Source organism: Lytechinus variegatus, chromosome 2 (assembly GCF_018143015.1).
Source record: "Lytechinus variegatus isolate NC3 chromosome 2, Lvar_3.0, whole genome shotgun sequence".
NCBI classification, from domain to species: Eukaryota; Metazoa; Echinodermata; class Echinoidea; order Temnopleuroida; family Toxopneustidae; genus Lytechinus; species Lytechinus variegatus.
This window is the reverse complement of record NC_054741.1, coordinates 4,158,175-4,185,074: the sequence shown is the minus strand read 5'-3', so window position 1 is coordinate 4,185,074 and position 26,900 is coordinate 4,158,175. Positions and strand designations below refer to the sequence as shown.

Genomic DNA, 26,900 nt, shown 5'->3' with positions numbered 1-26,900 from the left:
CCCTATCGCAGCGCAATGCGATATGCATGCATGCATATGGACCGGGAATTTTGTATTTGTTTGAGAAGAAAGAAGCAAATCACCGGTTGCAATGTGGTCAGTTGAAAGCGTTGGAAAAGGTACATTAAGATTGATTTTATTCTTTGAGGTTGTATATTTTTCTTGATTTTCGATGGTGAATTGGAAAGGCTGACTTTGATTAATCTGACTGCGAACTTGCCTGGGCTGGGGAATCTTGGATGTCATTCGATTGTGTATGATGGCGCTTACGGTCCCACGTGTAGACTTTCATGAGTAGATTTTGCCTAGTTCTAGATCAAATAGACTAGGGCCTAGTTTAATTTAGTAGATCGTAAATCAACTTCCAATTAAGAGAGAAGGAAATATTTTTCTTTTTGAAAAGAGTTCCACCCCCACCAAAAATAACAAAATATTGCTGATACTTCCGAAGACTGAAGTGTTACTGAAGTACTGGTCATCATCATCATGGTCATGCTGTTATAACTACAAGTTCCGGTTCATTCACGTCTTCACAGATTTTTCTATCATTTTTTTACTGTCTGCTTACCTTACCTCACTCACACAACATGCGAGGTTAGTATACTAACCTCACACAACGCATGTGATTTCACAGTGGATTTTGACGTTTTCATTCATCACACGAATGTGAGGGAATGAAACGCCAAAAATTTCAACATATCATATACTGATATAGATCTACGTAAATTACATCAACAACTTGCTTAATTTCATAAATTTATTTGTCAAAATTATTGTTTAATACCTACCTCAAAATTTCGGCCAAGATCACTCTGTCCTTCCAAGGTACTGCGGAGGAAATCACGCAAATAATTGAAACGCGAATTTCCTATCGAACAGTCTCGATTTAAGTCGTCGGCGCATAATATAAGAAATTGTACCAAAAAAATCAACAGGTTGCATTTCAGGTATATACGGTACTTATAGGTAAAGTACGCCATCTTTTGACAGATGATGATGAAAGTGGATTGAACAAGCAAGAAAATAATGCTGAGTGCCTAGAATGCAGAGCTCTAGCAATACAAGCTGCAGAACGAGAACTGTTAACAAACGGTACAAACCAGCTTACGAATAATATCGCGCACCCTATTTAGGCAAAAATTGATATCCGCGCTGATCAAGAGGCATCTACGTGAAGATCACGAAAAAATGCTTTTATTTTACACTTGTTCACTGCTACCACCCTGCCTGTGGGGAATCTACAGGTAGGACTATGGTATGCCAATGTTGTACAGAGGACACACTTTAAAAAATCATTAAAATATCACTTTTGTGACCAAAATTACTAATTTTCATACAGTTGTAATTTATTTTTCATTAGTAACTTGGGAATAATTTTTGTATTCACCAGAGCGCTCAAAAACTTGAATTTGGGGCATATTTTTGTGTACGCCCTCTATTGGTGGAAAGTAATATGGCATGAAAATTTTCATTTTTTGATCTCTATTTTTCATTAAGAAAAAAATGATTTCAAGAATCAAATTTAAATAAGAGCCAAGTTGTATGAATAATAGGTGTAATGAAAACTGTCAGTGTAAAAAAATAAGCATTTGCCCCAAGAAAAAGAGAAAATAAGCCAAACATTGCCACCCTTATTTTGCCACACATGGAGATATAACTGAGAACAAGGTTATATTATAACCTTGTTCATTGAATGAGTGTTATTTTATTACAAAAAACAGCAAAGAGAAGTCAACAAACGATCCATATGGTTCGGTAAGTGTCATAGCACAATTAGAAATCTTAGCTAAAATGTAATGTCATAGTTATTTTAGTAAAAAGGGTGTGAAAGATTTGCGTGCACCAGGTGCATATGAATCTTTCGCACGCGAGATGATTTGAAACCATGGGTGCCTTGGCTTAGGCTTAGTTGGGACTCGAACTCTCCTCGTTTATGTGCAGTCAAGACCTCTTCCCGCTATGCTAGCAAGAAGCACTGATACCGGAAGGGGTATTTTAACGATTATTAGCCGATAGTTTGACTAGCCTAGACTCACAGACCCTTTACTGACTAAATAAACTGATGTCTAACTGTTATGGACAATTACACGCACTAGATCCTGCTCGAAATTTGACGAAATAAAGCCATATTTTGGTATTTAATGTATTTCCATTCCCCCATCATATATGTTCTATATTAGGTCTAGATGTATTATTCTGAACCTTATCCATATTTTTATTTCAATTTTAGTGGGGGGTGCATATGGAACTCTCACCTTCTTGTTCTTATAGTTTATAACTAAGATAACTTTAGGGAAATAAAGATAATCAGATATTAGATGGCAATTTCTTGAAATGATGCGAAATGTGAAATTTCACTTCAACTTTAATTTAAATTCAAGTTTTCAAGACAAGTTCAGCCTTCAGCTTTGGGTTCATTCTTCAGGTTCAGTCTTTTTCATTCAGCAACACATTTTGGAAAGGTTTTTTTTTTTCTCTCCATACCATCAAAGTGTTCAAATGGTCTTTTAATAAAATATTTGTTTATTATCACCAACTGTCATTTGAATGACATTTCACATTTGAGAGGCCTGAGTTATAAATTTAGAGGGATGAGAGAAGGTAATTATACTCGTGCTCACCAACTCAGGCAATTATGCCTGAGCTGGTGAGCACGAGTGGCGTTGTAATGTAATGCAGGACTCGCTGACACGGGACTAGCCAGGAGGCTCCTAGAAATCATTCACTAGCGTGTGCTTACTCTCAATGGAGCAAGGGATTGTGCCCCATTCATGTGTGTATTAAAATGCGGTTAACGTTGCAATTTTTGCCCCCAAGTTTTCTGTTTCCCTGTAAAAGATTTCTAGCCTGGCAAATCATGTAGAGTCTAAATGGGCTAGAACTTTATTTCTAACAGGATATTGATTTCATTTTTAAGCAAATATTCATTAAAAAGAACAAATATATTTTGAGAAGATGGGAGAAAACTTGCCGATGTTTGCGTAGCCATCTTGCTTTCTTTGTGTCTCGTAGCTTAGCTACTAACAAAGAAAGCAAGACGGCTACTTGAACATCGGCAAGTTTTTTCCCCGTCAAAATGAAATCCATATTCTATAAATGACGGAGATGAAGTTGGAGCCCATTTACATGATTTAGCGCTAGACCTCTAGATCTTTTACAGAGAAATTAGAAATCTCGGGGGCGGAAATTGCAACGTTGATCACGGTATACGCACATGAATGGGGCACGATTCCTGATTTTCACTCTCTAGGAGCCTCCTGGCTACACGGGACCAATAAAACAATACATTGATTGTTCTTCACCATGGCATGGGCATGGAAACCTTAAAATGTTACTTAAAGTAATCTTTTATTTTTTCAGAGTGCAGTTACAACTTTATAGTTGGAGAGGACTACATGGTTGGCCGTAAAGGTAGGAAGATTCATTGTATGGACAGATGGAAATATTCTCTACTATGCTCTACTCAATGCTATTCAATTCTACTATATTCTAGTAGTCAAATTTTAATTGATTGTCACCCTAATGCATATGAAATCTTGCCTTTTCTGATGGCATTACCCAAAATGATGTAGTCTCATCTATTTTCATTTGAAATGGGGGAAGTAAAACCTAAAACTATGGTTATGCATATATAAGGTTACATAAGGTTCAGTTCTGGACGCAGGATCTTCTGTTCCTCTATGTCCAACTCCTGGTGATAAACAGAATCAGTTATTGATAATGAATTGTTTCATCTTGACTTCACATGCTATTTTATTTTACTGTACTTTATTTGTGACTTTGATTGAATGTACTTAATATATTTCAAATACACGAATTGCGAGTTGCATCATTTATATATAATAAAAACTTGTCACCCCTCATTCTTAATGATGACATAAAAATAACAAATGATGACCAATCCACACCACACTAGACATGCCAATGATTCCTCTACTAAATTATCAGACTTTATGTGTTTTCCTACGGTATTTCTTTAAAAATACTGATTTCCTCGCCAAAATACTGATTTTCAGCTTTAAAAATACTGAAATGTTCTTGTTAGGGTTGCAGCTCTGATATAAATAAATTAAATGAAATCGTCTACGATAACATGTCAGCTGCTCTTCTGTTTTAATTGAATTCTTCGATGTAAAGAATCAATGAACTTTGGAATTGCACTCCTTTTCCACTCATTGTTTTGTTTCTTTTGTTTTTCTCTGTGCCATGCAGATTGTCCCATTTTGATAGCGGGTGACCAGTCCATCAGTCGTAAGCATGCGTCTTTCAGAGTCAAACATCCCGAGAGTAATCTTGTAAGTATTACATACATGGGGTAAGGTTGGTCTTCTGATTTATAACATTTGTGACCAGCCTTCCCAAAACCAATTTCTGTGTAAACAGCCAAAGCAATGATTTCATCTTAAAGAGGAAAAAAAAGAATATGAAATTAGCTTTCATTGAGATTGCAAATCGTGCACATGGACATGCAAAATACAAATTGATTTCATTTATGACATTTTTATAAAGTTATTGAAATTGATATTGTAATTGACAAAAGTTATTTGTAATTATGATTCAAAAATGTAATTGAAAGCTATTGTAATTGAACATTTCCTCAATGATCAATGTGATTGAATTGAATTCATTTATTTTCCATTAAAAACATGGAAAATCAAGAATATACAAACATTACAAAGTATAGAAATGAGACATTACACAAATGACGTATCGTACTTTAAAATAAATGCAAAATACTTCATTTTATATATATATTAGGAAAATTGGATGCCCATGGAAGCAGTATGCTTGTAAGGTTGGGTCACCCAGAAAATATATGACTCAGTAAATGATAGAATACATAATATACAGTTATATGGAATACTAAATGGATAAAACTTCTAGCAACGATAATGATGTATTACATATATCAATCATAATTGTGATTGAAGAAAGTAGTCGAGTCCAACCCTAACTGCAGGTACTTAAAATCATTTTTGTCATAATTGATATCTTTTCATATTATTTGATGTTTCATTGCATGCATATTATGTAAACTAAACCAATCAGACAACTTTTTATACAAGATGTTTTTACTTTTTTTGTATGTTATTCCTTCCATTTTCAGAATCGGCCGAATTCTCCCTCGACCCTGATTTTGAAAGAGACTTCAAAGTTTGGCACAACCTGCAATGGAGTCAAACTGGAATCGGGAAGTGATAAAAGCCTTAACAATGGAGATGTCATTTCATTTGGGTCATTGAATTCAAATAAATGGAGGTATGATATAGGAGAACTATGGTCCTTAAATGAAATGAATGTCAAAGGTCAGTTAAGGTCAATGAACTTTGCCCATGTTGGGGGACTTTGTTGAATTGCCATTATGTCTTTGAAAGTTTATGGGTTTACATGTAGTAAATGAAACTTGGATATAAGAGCAATCAAGTTTCACCAAACATCCTGTGCAAGTTTCATGTCACATGACAAAGGTCAAAGGTTATTTAGGGTCAATAAATGAAGTATTTCATTTTCATGAATTGTGTTTTTTTTAAATAAACTATTCAGTAGTTGTTTATCAAAGTCATCACTGCTGCTTTACTGAATTACGTAATGCAGGCGAGACTGCCAGAGGCACTCCAATTGTTTTAAGAAAGTACTGCCCTCATAAAACAAATAGTGCCACCCACCCCCCCCAAAAAAAAAAAAAATCCTGTATGTTTCACTTTATTTAATATCCATGTTACTATCATCAACATTTGTAGGGCTGGAGGAAGGTACATCAAAGTGATAGAAGCCTTACAAATGTGGAGCAATGCACTGGTCATTTAATGAACCTTCATTGTAGCAGATCTGCTGCAATGCATAAAACATGCCAATCAGGATGCGCAACTTCACTGTTAACATCCGTGTGAGCCCTGTCAACAAACAATTTTGTTCTATTCATGTTTATAATGTTCAAAATAATGCATGACTGAGGGAAATGTTAACATATATTTTTTCCCTTCTTGTATGTCTAGGGTTTGTTTTAACCCTGTTGTGGTAGCCGCCTCTGCCCTGCCAGGAAACGAGAAGCGAACCCTGAAGCAGATTGTTCATAGGATTGGTGGTCATGTGGTTTCTGAATGGTGTCCACAATGTACCCATCTAGTCATGTCAGAGCTGAATGTTACTATCAAGGTAAGTAGACAGTGAAATTGTTTGCTCTGGGAACAATTTCTCTGTGCCTTATTTCATGTAAGATACGGTTAGGTATGCAATAGGGTTTTATATTTGGTTTAGCATTATGAATTGTCACCGGAGTAAATATCACACCATATACTATCTGAGAGGTCTGATCTATGATCATAAGCAATCAAGAAGTCCGTCTTCGAATTGGCGCAGGTAGGACATATCAACGCTGCTCTCTGATTGGCTGAATGGTGGATTTGCCTGCCCTTCCCTTTCAATTCATTCAACAAGGATTTTGTGGTGTGTCAAACCCTTGTGATCCCCCTTCCAATGTTGCATCTGAATACCGTACAGCTCACTAGCAGGCGAGAGATGTGACAGGAGCACAATTTCTTGAGAAGGTTCTTACTTACTGCCCATTATACCGGGTGGGCACATAGGGCAGCAACAAAAGTCCTCCACTCCACTCTGTCCGAAGCCAGGCGCCGTAGTGTCCCCCAGGTGCAGGTCAGGTCCATCATTTCTCTCTCTACGGTCCTTCTCCAGGTGTTCTTGGTTCTCCCCTTCTTCCCCTTCCCTTCTGGAGTCCAATGGAGTGCCGTTTTGGTAATGCTATCATCCTCTTTTCTTAGCACATGGCCAATCCAGCTCCAGCGTCTTCTTTGTATAATGCCTTTCATGCATCCCAATTGGCATCTATCATACAGTTCTTCGTTTGATGTTATATTCGGCCAAAAAATGAGAAGGTTCACTTGGCTCTAAATTGTCAGTTCTGACAATGTCATTGAATTCTGTAAAGTGGCCATTATTTAAGTGACAAGTAAATGGGAGGGGGGATTCACTGAAGTCTTTAAAGTGGCAGATATGTGACAATTTGATTGGGGGGTAGGCATATTTTGTGTCACGCTGACTAAGGTTCCATCTATGATAAGTACAATTATTTATTGCCCAATCTTTCAATTTTTTTTAATGAAAAATCAATCAAGCAGCTTTAATATCATATGGAAAAAAAACTAGCAATGTAGCCGAGGCCTGAAGCGTGTAATGTCATTAGAGCCAGTATGTCTGCTGTATGTCTGGGAGAAGAAATTGAGGAAAATTGGTACTGATGGAGGAACCAGAATTTACTCAAAACATAAAACCAAGGTGTTAAACTCATGAAAACCTTGAGTCTTTTGACAATCCTGAGTGATGTTGAATCCGTATTGTCGGGAATTTTTATCACGCATCAATGACAGATTACGATGAACAAGTCAATAAGTATTATTCTCTAAGACTCCATTTCTCCTTGATTTGCCACTGTAACGCCCCTTTAATTATGACTGACAGAAAATCACTAGTCTTATGACAGTTACTATGGTAACTTGCAGAGAATCCATTCCAACAAGTTTCATGATATGGTGCCCTGGAGATTTTTCATGAAAGCTGTCAGCACTGGAAAGTTTTCATTCTCTGTACGTTACCATAGCAGGCAGATTCCCGTGCTTTTCAGGGCCAGTCAATGTCTATGTATTTTAATTTTTTCTCCACCATTGTCTTTTTCTTTATGTTCAATGTCTTACTCTTTCTACTTCGTCCCATCTAATACTAGTACCTTATCCTTGCAGGTAATAAGTGCTCTTGTGGCATGCCGACCTATCGTTACTCCAGACTTCTTCAAGCATACTTTGGAATCTGTCATCGAAAAATCTTCCCTGCCTACTCCAGGAACGTAAGTTAACCTTCACCCCATTTTCACATAAACACCTGAACACATGTTTTAAAAAAATCTGCTCGACTAAAAAAAAAAAAATCAGACCAAGTTTCCACTTGGGGATGGGTCTGGTCAGTTTTGCTTCAAATCTTGGCTGCAATAGGCCTGATTAACCCAAAATATTAAAGAAACAATATGTATTTTCATCAACAAATTGTTTAATTATGCAAATTAGATGCATACAGTTCTTATTTATTATCATTATCATTTAATTCATATTTGGTGTTTTACTACCAAATCTTTTAAGAATTTGTTAAACACTCTTCAGGTATTATAGTGTAGGAAAAAATTTGTTAAACATGACTTCATTCATTTGGGATGGATTGTTATGTGCATTTCTTATTTATTTTTAATTATTGACTGAATTTGTTTCTGAATTCATTTTGGTTGATCTTAAGTCAGAAAATATGATTCAAATGGCTGATAATAAGAAATGAGCAGTGTTTTCGTTAGAAATGTATGAAAATCTAGTGTTTTCCATTCGTTTGTACCCACAAATTTCTTAAAACCTATAAGGGTTTTAGCGAACATGTGATTTTGTAACTTATTGTTTCCCTCAAGACCTCTGAGATTTGAAAGTTAATACTCTTCTTAAGAGTGTGACAACAAAAGGTGGTTGCATGACAATCACAAATTTTGTACAAGTTGGGATAAGTCAAATTTACCCCTTACCTTGATACATGCTTAAATGTGGAGCGTTGTGGCCCAGTGGATTAGTCTTCGGACTTTGAAACAGAGGGTCGTGGGTTCGAATCCCAGCCATGGCGTAATTTCCTTCAGCAAGAAACTGATCCATGATGTGCTGGACTCGACCCAGGTGAGGTAAATGGGTACCGGTAGGAAGTAATTCCTTAAGAAGCTGTGTGCGCTATGAACGCCTAGCTTAGCCGGGTAATATAGGAGCGCCTTGAGCACCTAACAAGGTGGAAATGTGCGCAATATAAATATCCTATATTATTAAAAAGCAAGTAAAGCTGCCCATGTAGAATTTGTCATCTACAACGCAGTGATATCAATTTTAATGATTAAAGTTTGATAATTTGAGTGTCAAATATGCTAATATTATGGACATCTTTCGTTTGAGATCTGTGACACTAGGTTAAACTACAGTATTATACTTGATTTTCTGTGAATATTGATCTTAGAATATGGCCATTGTAGTTGGAATTTCTTTGAAACAGGATAAAACATTTTGTTTGGTTTTCTTTCTTAAGTTATCTTCCTTCTGTGGCTGAGGCAGCTATCAATAAGGATGAGGTCTCCTTCAGCCCAGATGAAAGGAGGAAAGAGATTTTTAAGGACAGGACTTTCTTTTTTCTTACTGAGAAACAGGTTGGTATTCTCCCATATTGTATGATTTTTTTTCCCCTTCAAGTCTACAGGAACTAACTTGATAATTGATTTTGTAAGTTGTTAGCATAAAATTCAGTGCCGTTGATTATAAGTTACAAACTATCATGTCTAATCATTTTCAATTTAGCATATACTTTAATATTATAGAGTAAGTAAATTGTACCTGTCATTGCCTGGAACCAAAAGGTGATTATTTGCTTATTTGTTATTTAAGGTATGAGCTTCAACAAAGTAATATTCATTGGTATTCGTAAGTTCAAATTTACCTTTGTGTGAATGTTTTTTTAAGGGAAAGCTTGATGTGCTACTATTTATGCTTGTAAATGTCAGTACACTTCTTTATAGTGCACACTACATCATACTATGTCAGAGACAGTGCAATAAGTGCGTGATTTAACAAACTTGATAATAGTGATGATAAATATTGATAAATGTTGTGTGTTTACGCTGTACACTTTCTAATTCAACTATCATTTGGGGCAAAATCAGGCTAGCTGCACATGCTACTTTAACCTTGGAAGAGAGGTCATCTTTGGCGTCATGCTTGTTCTCAAGTAGTATTGTATTGTTATCTTTGATCTTGATCAAACCGAAAACACACGTATAATGATGTCATTTAAACATGTTCAGAATTGATGTTATGTTTATGCTTTTCCAGAAACCAACTTTACAGAGAAATGCAGAACCAAAATGTATCTTAGTTTGCATTTATAATCAGCACTTTGATGAAAATGAGAAAGGACACAACCACTTTGTATTGAAGTAACTCTTGTAGGAAAAGCATAACACACCCTAAGTCATGCATGCAGACAATATGTACATTCCTTACTTCATAGGAGTAGTTTGACCAGTAATATTACTGGGCAGTCTACATTGACTTTCAACATCCTACTCACTCAGCACCAGGATAGGATGCCTTTTGTATGAGTGAAAATGAGATGGAGATTTTGAGGAAGACAGAGAGAGAGAAAGAGCAATGTGTGGTGTGAAATTGATAGATAGGAAGAAGACTGGGGGGTCCAGGGGGGCGTTTCATAAAGCTGTTCGTAAATCAAGAGAGACTTTAAGAAGGACTGGTAAACCTTTCTTACATGCTAAACCATCGCCATTGAATACATCATGTACCACAAACAAGGATCACCAGTTGTTCTTAAATAATTATACTTGCTTATATAGCGCTTAATACTTACTTTGTCAGAAGTCTCTAAGCACTCTACAGTATATGCAGCATAATTACCCTGGCTTTAGCAGTGCAGCTGTTATGCGCGCTGCGTTTCAAGGAATAAATTCCTGCCAGGTACCCATTTACCTCACCTGGGTTGAGCGCAGCACATTGTGGATAAATTTCTTGCTGAAGGAAATTACGCCATGGTTGGGATTCGAACCCACGACCCTCTGTTTCAAAGTCCGGAGACTAATCCACTGGGCCACAACGCTCCATTAAAGTCGCTCTTAACTTATGAACACCTTTATGAAACACCCACCTGGAAATGTGGTGGATCGGTTGGTGAAGTTAAACAGGAAACATGTAGTATGGGTGTGTTTTCAGTAGGGCTTTTGAGTACAAGGGGGCAGTTTGGGTTGGAGGGGATGGCCAAAGAAGACGTGGGAGAAGCAAGAGTAGCAAGAAAATGGGGGATGCGCTGAACTTTGCAAAGTGGAGAGAAAGGATAGGGGCGGTGCTGCCAGTGTGTGGTACATGTGAATCCGACCACTCTAATTCAACTGAGACAAAATCAGATTTTAACCTTTGGACTTCTGACTGTCTGAACATTATTTATTCCATAGAACATTTTAAAAGCTAGCAGTCTTAAATATTTCCCCCATTACTCTCCAAAATAATCTTTTGTTCAGTACAAGCGTCTTCACATACCAATAAGCTTGGCTGGAGGCCAGTCAGAGCTCCTGGAAGAGGATAGTGATGTCCACTCCATATCTAGTCGTTTGACCTCTAGTACATCCTGTGTGCTTTACACTGAACATCAAGACAATCTACAGCAGATGAGCCAGTCTGGACAAAAGGTCACTTCACAGGTTCTCAAGCTCCTAAAGAAGTGAGTATTGCATAAATTTCTCTGCATGGTCATTAAGCAGACCTACTCATTAAATTCTGAATTTGGAGGGAGAAATAAATAAGCCCAAATTTCTTTTGCGTTCCAGCTATCAAAACTTCTCATATATGATTTTCTCTGCAGTTCTTGATAATATTCCAACATACTTGTCTTGGAAATGTTTCTCTCCTGTTATTGAGTGAAATCATTCCTATATTTTTACATCGAAAAAGTTTGGAGGTCCGAAAAAGAGTTATTCTGGTATACAGCAACATACCTTAGTAACATATTTAGTATATTAATGAGAAATTGGCTTGGGTAGCGACGTGTCATGCTCATTGTCTGGAAGAGAGAAAAAAAATGGAGAAGTCAAATGCTTGACAGTCAATGAAATGTGTTGCAAATCTTGATGACTGGAGGAGTTGGTTTGCACAGCATGGAACAAGAAGGGCTATTAGTCAGTCAATATCTTATTCTACAAATATTGGAGGTTATTGGGGCTACTTGACATCACCACACTTTAATGACTTGATCCATTGGTTGTTGTGTTGTGCTAGGCATGATGTGAATTTTAAAGATAATTTTTATGTGCTCTTTTCTTCAACATATCAACATTTTTTGTTTATCATTTGTTTTTTTAACATAAACTGGTCTTGTCAGTTTAGTAATAGGATGAGGAATTTCCTTGTGAAATATGATAGAAAGTTAATTTGATAAACCCTTTTCAGATATTAAGGTATTAGAAGTTTACCTGTTACAGTGTACAATGCAGGGATTAACATGTTGTGTTTTTGCACCCCCTCCCCTTACCCCCAAACATAATGATAATAATGAATAAATAAAAACAAATTGTTAGAGCAATATTTTAACAAATGAAAAATGGCATTTGATATCAAAGTCAGAAGAATAGTCATCCAATCTCCTGGTTACAATTGTTTTGCATAACAATTACTCTTCAACATCAGTTCCCATCCCATGATGGCAATGTGATGTATCTTGCTTATTCTTGACAGGCATGGTTTACGTCCTATCCCAGAGTCTGAACTTGGACTGGCTGTTATCTATGTCTCCACAGCCCTGCATTGCAATCCAAAAGTTGCACAAGGTAACACAATTTGATCTGAAATTTATGTTTGAAATTGCAAAATTCATTTGAATTCAATACTGAAACAAATATCAGATATCGGACCAAAGTGTTTTGTCATATGAATTGCTGGGAAAAATAGTTTCTGTAGCATACATCAATATAAATATATAATGGGATTTATTCATTGAATTATCAAAACATGCAAAGTTCAAATTTGTTTTTTTTTAGTATACAAAATAAATGATGCAAATGATAGGTCACATTATCACGATGGCAGAAAGTCTGAAGTTTACATAATACAGAATGTCTCCTGGGACCTTCTGAAAAGTGACAGGTTATCATTGGATCATCTGAACATGATAGGGTCTCTTTTATGTGTGTTCATTCATGTATGACTTGACAGATTAAATCATTTTTACAAAGATATTAAGTCTATAAATAGAGAAAAGCTGATCAAGACATTTTGCCTACCCACACCTGGGTAAATAAAAGGTAATGTCATTTCAGTTTGTGGGGAATTTTATTCTTGTGTCTTGCTTATTTGCCAGAGATGTATACTGATAGAAAAACATGGACAGGGCAGAGTAAGAAATCAAGGTTGCCTATGATGTTTCACAAGTGTTTGGCAGATATGGAAAGCTGATCAGAGAGTTATGTCAGCATTCTTTGTGGGAGGTTATTTTCATATCATGTTATCTACATTTTTTAAAAATTTTCTTCAAAGCTGGTCTGGACCTTATCAGTGCAGTCCCTTCACAGTCCTTACCAACTCAGAATGTTCTAGTCTCAGAAACCCAGTCTATTTCACAAAGAATACATGGTGGAAGTGAGAAGGTGGATAGGAAGGCCACAACTACAATGAAGAAAGAGACTGGATCCACATCTAATCTTCCAAAGTAAGATAATCAGGTGATATCTCTAATAATTATCAAACTTAACAAAGATGACTTCAAGTATGGTAGAGTATTTCATATCAGGAAAATTTTACCAGGAAGGCAATTTAAGTTGCTATTTGTCTCACAAGACTTTAAACAAGAATACTAGTTTTAAAGAATTAGTAATGCTTTATCCGTCTCATCTTGAATATTAATTCTGCATGTCTCTCACCTTCATTATTGCAGTGCCTAGTAATGTGTTGAATTTATATTTTGCTTGCCACTTTTTTAATGGTATAGAGCTAACTCATTTGATGTAATACATTGTGCAAAAATGCTCTTTATATTTCTTTAACATATGTTGTTCTTGTTGTTTTAGCTTAGACGACGCATATAATTCAGTAGTGAATATTTGCGCCATATATCAGTCGATTTTAGGCTATTTCTAGCCGTTTGAATTTAATAATTATGACTTAAAATGTAGAAATAGGTTGCACTCTTGATTTCCTTGTCATTTTCAAGTTCTGATATCAAACCTCTGTCTCCCTTTAGACGAAATCTCACATCAACTCCCAAAATTTCCAAGATCTCAGAGACAATAGTTGCCACGCCCACAGGAACAGCCAATCAGGCTTCATCATCTAGGCCCTTTGACGGATCCCCAGAGTTCTCATTTCAAGAGAAAGGTAAAGCCCCAAGCTTATGGAGTACTAAGAATAATGTTTTTGTAGTATTTTTTCCATGGGGGGCTATTCTCTTTTCTTTTTCTCTTTAAGCGTTTTGTATTGAACACAGTGGCATTTAAAATCAGTCATGAGAGCAAAAATTGAAATTTTAAAATTCCAATTTTTTTCAGAATTTGTGTCTTCAGTGCTACCATAGGTACCACATGGCACTACTATTCAGGAATAACTTGATGAGGGATAGAGGTGCTTAAATACATCTGTCAGTTATGCATATTCGAGCTGCTCTTGCTTACAATGTGAGGTGAATTTTTGGCCTTTGCCCCAAATGAGGTTGGTGCTTTCTCCAAATTCAGATCATAACCCTCAATGGAAACACTGTTCACCTTCATCATACTTTTTTAGCTCATCCGCCCCAAAGGGCAAGATGAGCTTATGCCGTGGCGTTGCGTCTGTCGTCCGAATTTCAAAATGCTACTTCTTCGCCATTTCAAGTCCGATTTCAATTCTGTTTGCTTTATATGATAGCACTAGGTGGGGTATTTAAAACTTCTACACAGAATTTTGAAATTCATTAAATTTGCTCATTTATACGCATTTTTCAAAATTCACAAAAAATGCTTCTCTATTTGTTGACCGATTTTGAATTTTTTGCTTCCATCTGGTAGAGCTTCATGAGGTTCACCAAAATTCTACACAGAATTTCGACGAGAAAAATTTTTATGCTAATTTATGCAAAATTGATTTATGCATATTTTAAAAAATTCACATAAAATTCTTCTTCTTCTTTATTTGTTGACCGATTTTGATTTTTTTTCTTCCATCTGGTAGAACTTCATGAGGTTCACCAATTTTCTGCACAGAATTTTGAAATTTTCTGTAGAAAATTATTTATGCTTATTTATACAAAATTTATTAATAAATCACAGAAAATGCCTCTTCTTTATTTGTTGACAGATTTTTATTTTTTTTCCATCTGGTAGAGCTGCATGAGATTCATCAAACTTGTACACAAAATTTTGAAATTTTTGTCTGGAAAATTATTTATGCTAATTTATGCAAAATTTATTCATAAATCACAAAAAAATGTTTTTTCTTCATTTGTTGATCAATTTCAATTTTTTTTGCTTTATATGATAGTTCGAGGTGGTGATACAAAATTTCAACTCAGAATTTTGAAATCCATTAAATGTGCTAATTTATTCATATATTTTCAAAACTCACAAAAATTACTTATTTATTTGTTCTACAGTTTAGAAATTTTGTTTATGCTTAATTTTTATGAAATTTATTCATAGATCACAAAAAATGCTTCTGTGTCATTTCACCAATTTCAATTCTATAACCTCAATTTATGTCAATAATATGATTCACTACAGTGTCAACTGGGCTGAAATTAAAATTGTGTTAAATTTCGTTGTGAGATGCCGAATGAGCTCCACATCATTGATGTGCTAGTTTTAATGTAATTTACATTGGAATTAGAGGAGTAACATGGAGTTATAGTCAGCATTGTGAAACATTTAGAACCAAAAGGGGCTTTAATCTTATGTCAGTTTACTGGTCCTCCAACCATGATCATCTGCAAATTACCATGGAAATGAAATAAAACACAAAAATCTATATTATATTTTTTGCTCATTTTCTCTTCAAAATGACAAAAGAACAATGGGGCAATGCCATGAAATAATAACCATGTTTTAATATCATATCCTCATTCTTTTCAAATTCTTAATTCAATTAATGAAAAGAAAGACGAATCACTTCATGAAAGTTCCATGTATAGAGAATCCAACAAACATACTTATGGAATTACCCAGTTATGGAAAGTTTAATGGAAATGACATGGGCTCCCCTTTAATTATAAACATTTTAATAATTTCAACAATTTTGCTTTTTGTCATGTCTGATCATTAGCTCCAATCAAGATGGAAAAGACAAGATGTGATGTCAGGGATGACCAGAGAGATACTATCCCAAGAACAGAGGCTAAGACAAAGGATGAAAGACATGATGAAGGCATGGAAAGAAAGGAGGAGAGGAAAGAAGAGAGAAAGACAGTCAAGGTCAAAGAGGAGGTTTTCAGTCAGCCTAATGGAAGAGGAGATGCAGGTGAAAGAGGGAGTGGTGGAAAGAACACCAAGGCAGCATCATCAGTAGGAGTCCCAGAAAGCCTGGAGATCAAAACTGAACAGCCCTCAAGATCTGAAGCCACAATCAGTAAAGATTCCAGTCAAAAGGACATGCAGAGGCAAAGCATGCAGGACATATTCAGAAAACCACCAGAATTGAGCAGAAAGCCGGAAAGGAAAGCAAAGGAAGAGGCAGGAGTGGAGGAAGTAGATGGACGGACAGAACCATTGAAAGAAGAACCTATGGACCAAGGTGAGACAGAAGTGGAGCACGTCCTCGGGCAGGACGATGACGAGGAAGATGATGATGTGGTAGAAGATGACCCGTTTCACTATGAAAGAAAGAAACCAAAGAAGAAACCTGAAACTGGGAGGACTGATCCGGAGCCAGTGTCGAATGTTGAGGTTAAGCTTGAAGGGAAAAGGAGCAGTAAGAGAAGGGCTAATTGGAGCGTTGAGAATGATGAACAGAGCAACGAAGTCCAGACAAGCAGAGAAAATGATGGAGGAGGCGGTATGTGGAAGAAGAAAGCCAGGATTGATGTTTTCTCTCAGGTTCGTATCTTTCTTTAAATTTGTTTCTTTCCTGATCCACCCCTTCCCTTGCCTTTCTCTGTATTTCAAATTTGATGCAAATTGTTAAACAGGCATATCTTGTATCCTTCGGATGTTCTCCATGTAAGATAGCATTCTTTTAGTGACTCACAGTGTACGAGCTCTGGGGTCACATTGTAGAAATAGTTGCAACCAAATAAAACTCCATAAATAATACGCAACATGAATTTCAACCAATCCGAAACATAATTTGATACCTTGAGTTGCATTGTAATGCAAGTCTTTCCGCAATTGACCAATGCTGTAGTTCTCTAGCGATTCCTCTATTTTCACAGGTTTGTTCCATTTGCATTCATAGCTTAAAATAATCAAAGGACTGGATGCCTTGTGATATGACTAAATGCCTCTCTCATTGACCTTCAATGTTTTTTATGCCCCTTTATAATTTTTCCCCGTATGTGCTGTAATATGAAAATGTGCCTGATGAAATGGCCTTACCCAACGATAAATTTCTAAGTCCTGGGTGGTGTTTCATAAAGCTGTTCGTAAGTTATGCACAACTTTATGAGCGACTGGAACATGTTCTTATACAAAACCCAGCTACATAGGGATATATCATATCGTTCGAGAAAGGGTCACCAGTCGTGTGTAAAGTCATTCGTAACTTACAAACAGCTTTATGAAACCGGCTCCGGGATATATTTTTCAATTCTAGGAGGAAGAAGCAGAATCTAAGTCTCAAGTAGACATGCAGGATGCAGGGACAGGATTCTCAGAGGATGCCTTGAACTTACCAAGAGGGTTCATCTCGGCTCGTATTCCAATAGAGGTAAGCTAGCCTCTCCATTCTTATTCTGAGAGAGATAAAAGAGACAGATTTTATCTACTCTGTATCAAAGAGAGGTAATAAAGCTAGGAGATTTCATGTACTCTATATTTCTTAGAGAGGTAAGAGAGCTGATATCAATATACTGTACCTAATTTGAGGAAATAGAGTTCTTGCATTCATTTGCATGGTTTAATATACATTGTAATTAAATACAAAATAATAGAATACATAATTCTACATAGCAATGCTTCTCACATGTCTTAAACCTTGCAGAAGATTTTACATCGATCAGACCTTTCATGGTCAAGATCCCAACCCCTGATTTAAACTTTGGTGTAAAAAGCCTAGAAGAAGTATAAGTTTAATCAGCATTATGAATGATGAATGAGATACTCTTTCATTTCCCTGCTCTGGTTACATTTGTCCATACCACAGTCTAGTTGTACATGCATCACTCGCATATTACAAGCATTATTCAATCATAGCATAACTTTTTATCAACATATAAACCATTTTGTAGCTTGCAGTAGAAGGACAGGTTTGGCTTTTAAAAAATTTATGTTGTGGATAAGATCGGAAAGTTTGCATCTAGAAAGTTTGATCAGGCTTGTTCATTAGTATTACTGCACCAAAGATGTTTATTGAATTATAACATTATTAAACAACAGGACCAGGTGAATGTGAAAATCGAACAGGAATACATGAAGGAAGAGGGTCTACCTAGCAAGCTGATTAAAGTGATGAATGCTGCCCTCATTATCCGCAAGGAGAGAAATACGTCACGCAGGACAGTTAAGGAGTCTGGCAGTGGAAGGCAGGTGAAGAATTTCAAGAAGTTCAGGAAGGTAAATAGTCTCCTGTAAATCACATGCCCAAAACCCTCTTTTGTTCGTAATGCTTGACAAGCTATGAAAATATTTATCTTAATACATGTGATCAGCCATCCCAAGACACCCAATAAGTCAATTTGGAAGGTTCTCTGTTTATAGCCAAAAGTTGGTCTTCAAAAAGCAAACATGAGAAAATTAACTGAAAGAGTTATTTTTCTTCATACTGTCAGAAATTGAAGTTGATAAGTTGAAAAAAAAAAAGATACACTAAGTACTTTTTGGATGATAAGAACATGCCTTTAGTGGACTTACAATATTACAAAAATATTTATTTTAATTGGGTGCCCTTTCAAAATAATTGGTCTTTTGTAAAAAAAAAAAAAAAAAACCCTCAGCGGCAGAATGGGTTGAAATTTTCAGGATATGTTCTTTTTATGGATTTTTTTAAAGGACAAGTCCACCCCAACAAAGAGTTGATTTGAATAAGAAGAGAAAAATACACTAAGCATCACACTAAATATTTCATCAAAATTGGCTGTAAAATAAGAAAGTTATGACATATTGAATTATCGCTTAATTTCACAAAACAGTTATATGCACATCCTGGTCGGTATGCAAATGAGGAGAATGATGACGTCATCTACTCACCGTTTTTTTTTGTATTTTATTATCTGCAATATGAAATATTCTAATTTTCTCATTGTCATTAAACAATGATTAATTCCTGCCCAAACATGTGGAATTAGCATCATTTAATACTATATGGTTCAGTCAAGTTGGTCCTTATTTTCAAATCTGTAAAAAGTGAAATATTTAATTCAAACAATAACAAGAACAAAAATAGTGAGTGATAGACATCATCAACTGTCCCATTTACATGTCACTGTGTTGTGCACATGACCGTTTTGTGCAAAATAAGCAAAACTTTAAAATGTCACAACTTTCTTATTTTACATCCGATTTTGTTGAAATTTTCAACATTATGCTAGTTTGATTTTTCTCTGTTTATTCAAATCAACATTTTTCTGTGGTGGACTTGACCTTTAAATATCCAACCACTAAATTTTGAAAGATAATATTTCAATCAGTCCTTCCTTATTGGAGAAAAGTAAAGGCAGAACAGGGAGAGGGTGCTGGACATCAACCAATCCAAATTCAATTTTCACAGATTCCATTGCTGAAAAACAGATTCATCAGTCAGTACACTTCTATGAGATTGAAATATTAAAATATGCACTCAAGTATACCGGTACAGTAATTCACTTTTATAATAATGATAGCTGGATTTATTAAGCGCCTTTTCCCTGAGGATACAAAGCGCTGCTATTATTACCCTGCTGCCCATAAACGCGTTCAAGCACTCGCGGAATTTCTTCCTACCAGTTACCCATTCACCTCACCTGGGTCGCGTGCAGCACAATATGGATAAATTTCTTGCTGAAGGAAGCTGGAAATTGAACCAGAGTCCCTCAGATTGGGAGGCCAGCGTCATAACCACTAGACCTGGATGCCACTGTTACCATAGCTTGATATTGGTTTATTACTGTTTCTATTCCTCAGGCTGGATATGCTGGTCAATCTGTCATCCCTCGCATCATTGGAGGCAACGATCTCTTTACTCATTATAACAATCCAAGTAAAGATATTGAAGACATGTTTAATGAAGAAGTTCGGGTAAGTTTTCCTTTCCCTCTTTATCTTACCTTTCTATCAATATCATTCATTTGAAATGCTTCTTGGCACTTTCTCTTAGTAATACCCTTAATAATGAACTGATTTGCAATTGATTGTAATTGCCACATTCTCTATTAAGGTAAATGACAAAATGCAGTATACTCCTCATAATCAAATGTAGTCTTCCTTGCATTATATAAAGGTAGTTTTTGTCAAGGATTCATAGTCCAGATATTAAGTTGCTAATTCAATCATTCGGGTCTGACAGGATGGCCAGCTTTTTATAATCAAATCGGTCAAATATTAGATCAAAATTATATCTGATTTCACAATAGGTTACCACTGTACACTACCATCAAGATTTTTGTCACCAGGCATGGTAATTGTCGATTAATTCCTAAAGAATGCACTCCCGAATTCTTTGAGATATAGTCACTTTACTTCATAAATAGTGTTCTATTCCATGCATAATACCTCATCAGTGAAGAATCATATTCAATGCTGTGTAAATCTCTCTTGTTATTCATACTATTACCAGGCGGAGAAGAAGAAGGATAAGCAGGAAGAGATGGCTGACAAACTGTTCGCTTTTGAGCCAAGGAAAGCTGGAGGCTCAAAGCGGAGGAGATGAGGTTTGTTATTGGTTTGAATCAATGAATAGATCAAGGCAGTTTGCCTGCAAATCATGAAGTGAATCCAAACATCAAAGAAACTGATTAGAAATCTATTCATAGGCTTAGCATATATGGTATAGTGTTAAACCCAGGGTTAAAGTTTGCCAATTAATTAGTGTGTGGAATTCAGAGCGTAGCGATGCCATGAAACCTTCTGATACAAGCACTCTAACAAGTCTTTGAAAATATGTAGTTTGATAACTTGAGAGTGAATTTAGTTCAGCATCACTAATTTTTCAAGTCCCTTTTCAAGAAAGATGCATTTTGAAGAATTGCATGAATGGTGAATTGCAGAGGTCTATGGTTCACCTTAAATATAGCTGTCATTCATGCATAGTGTCTTATTCAAAGAAATTTCACTTCTTGCTGATTCAAGCTTATCTTACCTATTCTGTACCTTGCCTTCTTTACTATTTTAATGCTAAGAAAATATGTGTACTCATCTAAATAATATTCTTCTTCAGATGAACAGAGCTGCTATTAGGATTTACAAGGGAAAAGTGGCACTAAATAGGATTTTTCCAATAGAAATAGAATTTTTTAAACGAAGAAATTTAAAAGAAAAGAAATGAAGAATAAGATTTTTAGCTATTAGGATTGGGAGCTCTTGATGATGTTTTATGGTTTGCATGGTGTATAAACAATCACAGAAGTGGTGCACCATATCCCTGTTGCAATAAAGTTATTATGGTAACTTTGCCATCCAATGACAACGGTAATCAAAATCAAGGATTCCATTGTAGTTACCGTTTGATGGCAAAGTTGCCATAATGGTAACAACAGGGCCCATGTGTTACGTCCTGGAGAGGACTAGGATTTCTTCTTCTTGGTTCTCTCTTGATATGCTATTTTTTCCAAGTTGGGCCATGCCTATGGAGTATAAAATCAAACTTAGATTATACATAATGTCACTACTGAGTGTCATTTTCAATTACTCTTGGTATAAGTTCTTTTTTTTTCATCCGAGACTTTGGAGTATTCACAAATCAATATTTCCTAGAAAGTTATTGTGCATTTGGTGTATTGAAGCCATGTGAGTAAATCATAAAAATGCCCTTCAAACAGGTGTTTCTGGTTTTCATTTTCTGAGGTTAAATTCCTTGATCTTTATATTGAATGATGTCATTTCTTAGACTATATCGCAAAATGAAAGTTTATTGCACTGTGTATTACCTTTTATAAAAGTGTCCTGCATTGTGTAGTATTGTGTGCTATATGATAATAGCAAGGCCCGCTGGTAGAACAGTTTTCAGAACTGAAGTGGCTTCCCTGGGTAAATACATGTATACCTAAATTATTATTATTATTACAGGAAGATTTGACCTGTGAGAGAAATATGCGCCTATTCTCTATATGATAAGATTGTTTCTGACGGAAATATAAAACAATCACTTTTGGTTGCAGTGGGTGAGGGAAACAGTCACTTTCTTCTTGATATGATCATCATTGCCATCTTTCCTCAGCTTTGCTTTGCCAAGATAGCTACACCTAAATTGCCTCAAAATCAGAGCTGCCAAGTAGTACGTATTTTCCGTATTACGTACAGAAAAATGAGAATACTGATGGTTTTCATGCAAAATACTGACGTCTAAAGTTTCAGCTTTATAAGTTGTCCTATGGTATTTCTTTGTAAATACTGATTTTTCGTCACCAAAATACTGATTTTCAGCTTTAAAAATACTGAAATATTCTTTTTCAGGTTGGTAGCTTTGCAGAGTGATACGTTTTGCCTTCACCTTTACCAAAACGGAAAGCCTGGCTCATACCTTGTGTTTGAAGCTGTATATTGTTGCCGAAATTTGACTATTCACAGCATACTATGCAACAAAATAGTAGCATTCACACTTTTGTGAAAGAACTTCAAACTTTACAACAGTAATGCAAGCTATAAATGCAAGCTAAAGCAAGGTCAATTGAGCACTAACGCTTCTAGAGTGAATGCGTAAGTTTATTGTTGCTGTCTAACATTAATTTGTGCATCACAAATCGCCTCTGCTTGTATGGATTTTGGTTGCGATCAGTTGAAGATGTTTGATGAATTTCATATTACTGAGCTAGAATGTAAGGCCTCTGCGTATGTCTGCATATTGACTTGGTATTAGCTTGTTTCCTTGCATTGTGTTGTTATCGGCTGCCATTGTCTCCAGGCAATCCACAGCTAAACGCAAGCCCAAAACACAAAGGTTTGAGAAAGGCTGTAACTGTATGCTTGAAATGATTATGATTGTTTATATTGATATATATAAATATGAAGTGGGTTTATCATTTTCCTAATCGGAATCGATGACAAGGCAAAAATCCAGATCACATGCTCCTCTCGTTATCATTGATCATAATCATGGTCTCTTGATATTTTCCCGGAGCAAATATCAAAGAGCAAGGATTAGTTGGCTTTTATCAGAGTAGTCTTACTGATTAAGAGCCATCATCAGAAGTGCTTATATTTGGCTTGACTAGACGGTCATTGCCTGCAGGCATATTCAGACCGACTCAATCACAAGAATACCCATAACTTTACAAGAAGTTGAAAATGCTAGCTATCGTGACACACCAGTCGCATGATCAACTTCAACCCTGAATTTAAGACTACCCTACCCTAAACCAATTCCTAGTGCTACCCTTACCGTAACCCTTCGTTATATATGAAATAAAGACCGGAGCAATATGATCTTATTAGCAGGTGAGGTGCACAATTTGAATCACAAGCTTAGTAGCCACCAGTGGACTGACTACTCGCTTGGGTTGAGAAAGTTTTTTTATTTTTTTCCACACTGCGAGAATTTGTGCAGCCTTTGAAAATTGTTCTCTTAAAGTGACTGGTTAACATTGGTTTGACTTTTTAAAAATCTGAGCTAGAAGGTCACACTTGTCACCTGTGTCTGTGTTATGTTACAAAAATGAAGCCCAGAAAAAATTGCGTTCGACAATAATTATTTAGTGCTTCAAAAATTGAAATATAAAGTGACCGGAAACACCACTTTAATTTCACCCCATACACTTATGTGTACTATTTAGGCGTCTATAAGACGCCTATTTACAAAATCGGTGTTTGCATTGTAGTTTTAGCTTTTCATTCTCAATAATGGTTGTTTTCAGGGTTTATTAGTTCTAATGCATGCACTTGTACACATTGTTCATCTTGGTTTGAGATTTTTTTTAATCAGCTGCTCACAAAGTTAAACAATACCTTTAAGTTTGACAAGTACCTACAATTCAGCAGATATTTTCTTTTGGGAATATTACAAGTATTTTGCATTCACATTGACAGAAATATCTTTCTGATCAAAGATAAACCAGATTGAATTCCTGATCAGTGAATACCTGGTATTTTCTAACATTGAGTCGGTCTTAATATGCCCTATTTGATAGAAATGTATATTGTTGATGTGTTGCAAGGATTTTTTTTTTTTAGGTCTGTTTATCTCTGCCTTAGTACAATATCAAATATCTGATATTCATATCTGTTGAATTCTAAGTGTATTCCAACATGGAATGAAAGGCTAAATAAATAGTGTATCTGAAATTCAAAGGTCCTATGGCTGTGATCTCTTTAACCTACATGCACAGTAACTGAAGATGAATATGAATTTATTTTTTTTAGCATGAATGACCAGTTTCAGAAGACTTTCAATTATGGTAATCTTTGCCATTATTGTATTGGAAATAGGGCTCAGCAGCCATGAAATCAAAATGTCCACAAAGTAGTCATAGTAACAAGTATTAGCAGATATGTTACCTTTCTACATTGCAAAAGAACTCTCATTTATTTTTTTTAGTTACTACAGTCTAATTGGTATTGAACAAAGAGAGGGAAATAAGAGTCCCTGTATTGGCAGTATCCTGACTTATGATATAAGCACATGTAGTTCAGTTTAGCACTATAATACAAAGCTTACATTGATCACTCATTTGATTGATTTTAATGATTGATTGCATCAAGTGATCAATTCTATCCAACATTAAAACTTAATCATGTGATCAATTGCTAGGCCTTGTATAATGGGGTCCAAGTGATGATGCCTGGTTGATTCTTGACCAGTCTAAGTGTGATTTTGTATTTAACTTATGAAATGGTCCTGCAAGTGAAACAAATATTGGGAAAATCTTATGTCTCTTCTTTTCTCACTATCACTTTATTCATTCTTCCTCTCTCTTTCTTGGTTACATGTAATTCTCTATATGCTAGTTTTCCCCCGTTTCTTTTCTCTTTCATTCTTTCTCTCTTATTCCCCTTCTCTGCCCCCTCCCCTGCCCCTCTTCCTCCCCTAGCTCATACCCTTTACCCCCCCCCCTCTCTCTCTCTCCAATCCTTTCTCCTTTCCTCTTCTCTTTGGAACTTATACTTGGAACAATTTTGTACTGTTTTTGTGCCAATTAGGGGTACAAGTATATTGCTGGATTTGTACTTAAAACACTGTTAATTAGGGGTTAAAATTCCAGGTTGTGGAATAATTTGAATCATGATTTTAATAAAGAATGAAAACACCAGGGTTAATAAACCACATCTCTCTGACCCTATATTGACAATATCCAATTGTTTGCTTGAGAAAAAGTCATTCACAATACCTTCACGTGCTCTTATGTCTTCTCTATTTGTTCAGAAACCTGGAAGACCATCGCATCAATGGCCGTCTCTTTTGTTGTGATGCTGAAGACAACCTTATGCAAACATGCAGAATATTTGAGGTGCAACAGATCAAACACCCATACCTTGCAATGCACACAGACTCCACTTGGTTCTGCACGATTTGTTTACGTTGGCCTTGTTTATGTAATATGGATTTTTGCAAAGTCACATGCTTTCATAATGCCATGTATGTTGATACCGTAATTGCTTTCAAGTTAGCTGAAGCGTGTCATCAAGTAAATATTTCTAGTATAGTGGTTGTATCTTCCCTGTTTAGGGTGATATGAATTGAGTCTTATTCAAATGCATAGATACTGAAAAGGCAAGGTTAATTAAATAATGACAGAGCCATTTATGCCCATTTTAGTCACTGATGACTTGTAAATTCAATGAGATGAGTATATTGCTAGGCCCCATGATACAAAACTTAGTGACTGATCTTAGCATTGGTTTTAAGATCGATTACATTGGTCATTATATGTGCTTTTGCAAACAACTGTATCTATAATAATGATAATAATAATGGCATATTTACCCAGGGTAGCCACTTTAGTTACGAGAACTGTTCTCCCAGCGGGCCCTGCCATTATTATTACCCCGGCTTAAAAAAACTGTAGAATTAAAGTTTTCTTTTAGTGACCCATAATCTTATGATACATTATATTTAATATGTTTCTTATCATGAAACAAAATAATCATACCACAACTTTTTGTGGCTATGACTTTAGTATCAATTGTTTATGCTTTGCTTTGCTTATGTTCATGTAAAAGAACTATATTTTGTTTGCGGTTTAAATATGATTGAAATGCTACTGAACAAAATGAAATCTTGCCAGAATGCCCTGAATGAAGTAACATTGTAAAACTTGAATTATCACAAACCATCACTGTTGAAGCAGTATTCACTATTTTTTTTTTTTTGGGGGGGGGCAATGGTATATATATTCATGCATCCTCTGAGTTCTCAAACATTATGTTAGCAAAGGCAATTTTTCATGGTTTTCTCCATTGTGAATTTGGGAATATTTCATTAGGGTGAATATGGAAAGAAATGGCTCAGTGTACATGAGATTTTGTGGAAATTTACTCTTTATAGTCAAGTGATGGTGAATCGTATTGTGATCAGCAATAATCAAGCAAAAATAAAAGAACTGAAGTTAGTTATTTGCCTCTGTGTTGCTTTAGCTGATTTAGTGTCCCGCTGTCTTGTTCAATTTGCCTCCCTCCCCTAACATCTCTGCCCCCACCTTTCCTCCGTCTATTTCCATTACATTTCCCTTTGTACGTTTTGCTATAGTTTCTCATTTATCTTCCTAGTTGTGTTGTAGATATAGACAATGTGTCATATAAAATGTCTTCCATGTTTGTGAGTGACTAAAGAAATACTTGTGGTACGAGGATGAAAATAAGAATTACTTTGATATTAAAATATGTAACATTGTTTATTGATATCATGTACCCTTTTCTTGAAAGTCTGAAAATAGTTGAAGTTTAAAAACTAGATAAGATTTTCATTGCCCACTGTGCTTTGAGATGATGCTACCAAAAAAAATGTGAATACTCTGTCATATGTACTGTATAAATGTAAATGCAGCTGAATAGACTACAAAAGTGTGAAATACTGTTGACA

The 26,900-nt window shown here is 35.8% G+C and overlaps 1 protein-coding gene across 1 annotated transcript; it reads left to right on the top strand.

The window, feature by feature from the left end:
- LOC121407107 (nibrin-like) lies at positions 1-26,347 on the top strand. The gene is made up of 17 exons (XM_041598037.1): positions 1-119; positions 3,361-3,411; positions 4,213-4,295; positions 5,108-5,259; positions 5,997-6,156; positions 7,755-7,858; positions 9,115-9,232; positions 11,108-11,307; positions 12,318-12,409; positions 13,116-13,287; positions 13,819-13,952; positions 15,867-16,636; positions 17,352-17,465; positions 18,134-18,310; positions 19,856-19,969; positions 20,508-20,601; positions 25,245-26,347. The coding sequence occupies exons 1-16, from the start codon at positions 92-94 to the stop codon at positions 20,598-20,600; spliced, it is 2,562 nt and encodes an 853-aa protein (XP_041453971.1). The 5' UTR covers positions 1-91; the 3' UTR covers position 20,601; positions 25,245-26,347.
- Positions 26,348-26,900: the final 553 nt, after the last annotated feature.

Bases quoted from the DNA above. Each gene is read 5' to 3' on its own strand.
- LOC121407107 (XM_041598037.1), top strand. From the start codon at position 92: ATGTGGTCAGTTGAAAGCGTTGGAAAAG. The intron at 120-3,360 runs GTACATTAAGAT...TTATTTTTTCAG, and splicing joins AGTTGAAAGCGTTGGAAAAG to AGTGCAGTTACAACTTTATA. The intron at 5,260-5,996 runs GTATGATATAGG...TTGTATGTCTAG, and splicing joins TTGAATTCAAATAAATGGAG to GGTTTGTTTTAACCCTGTTG.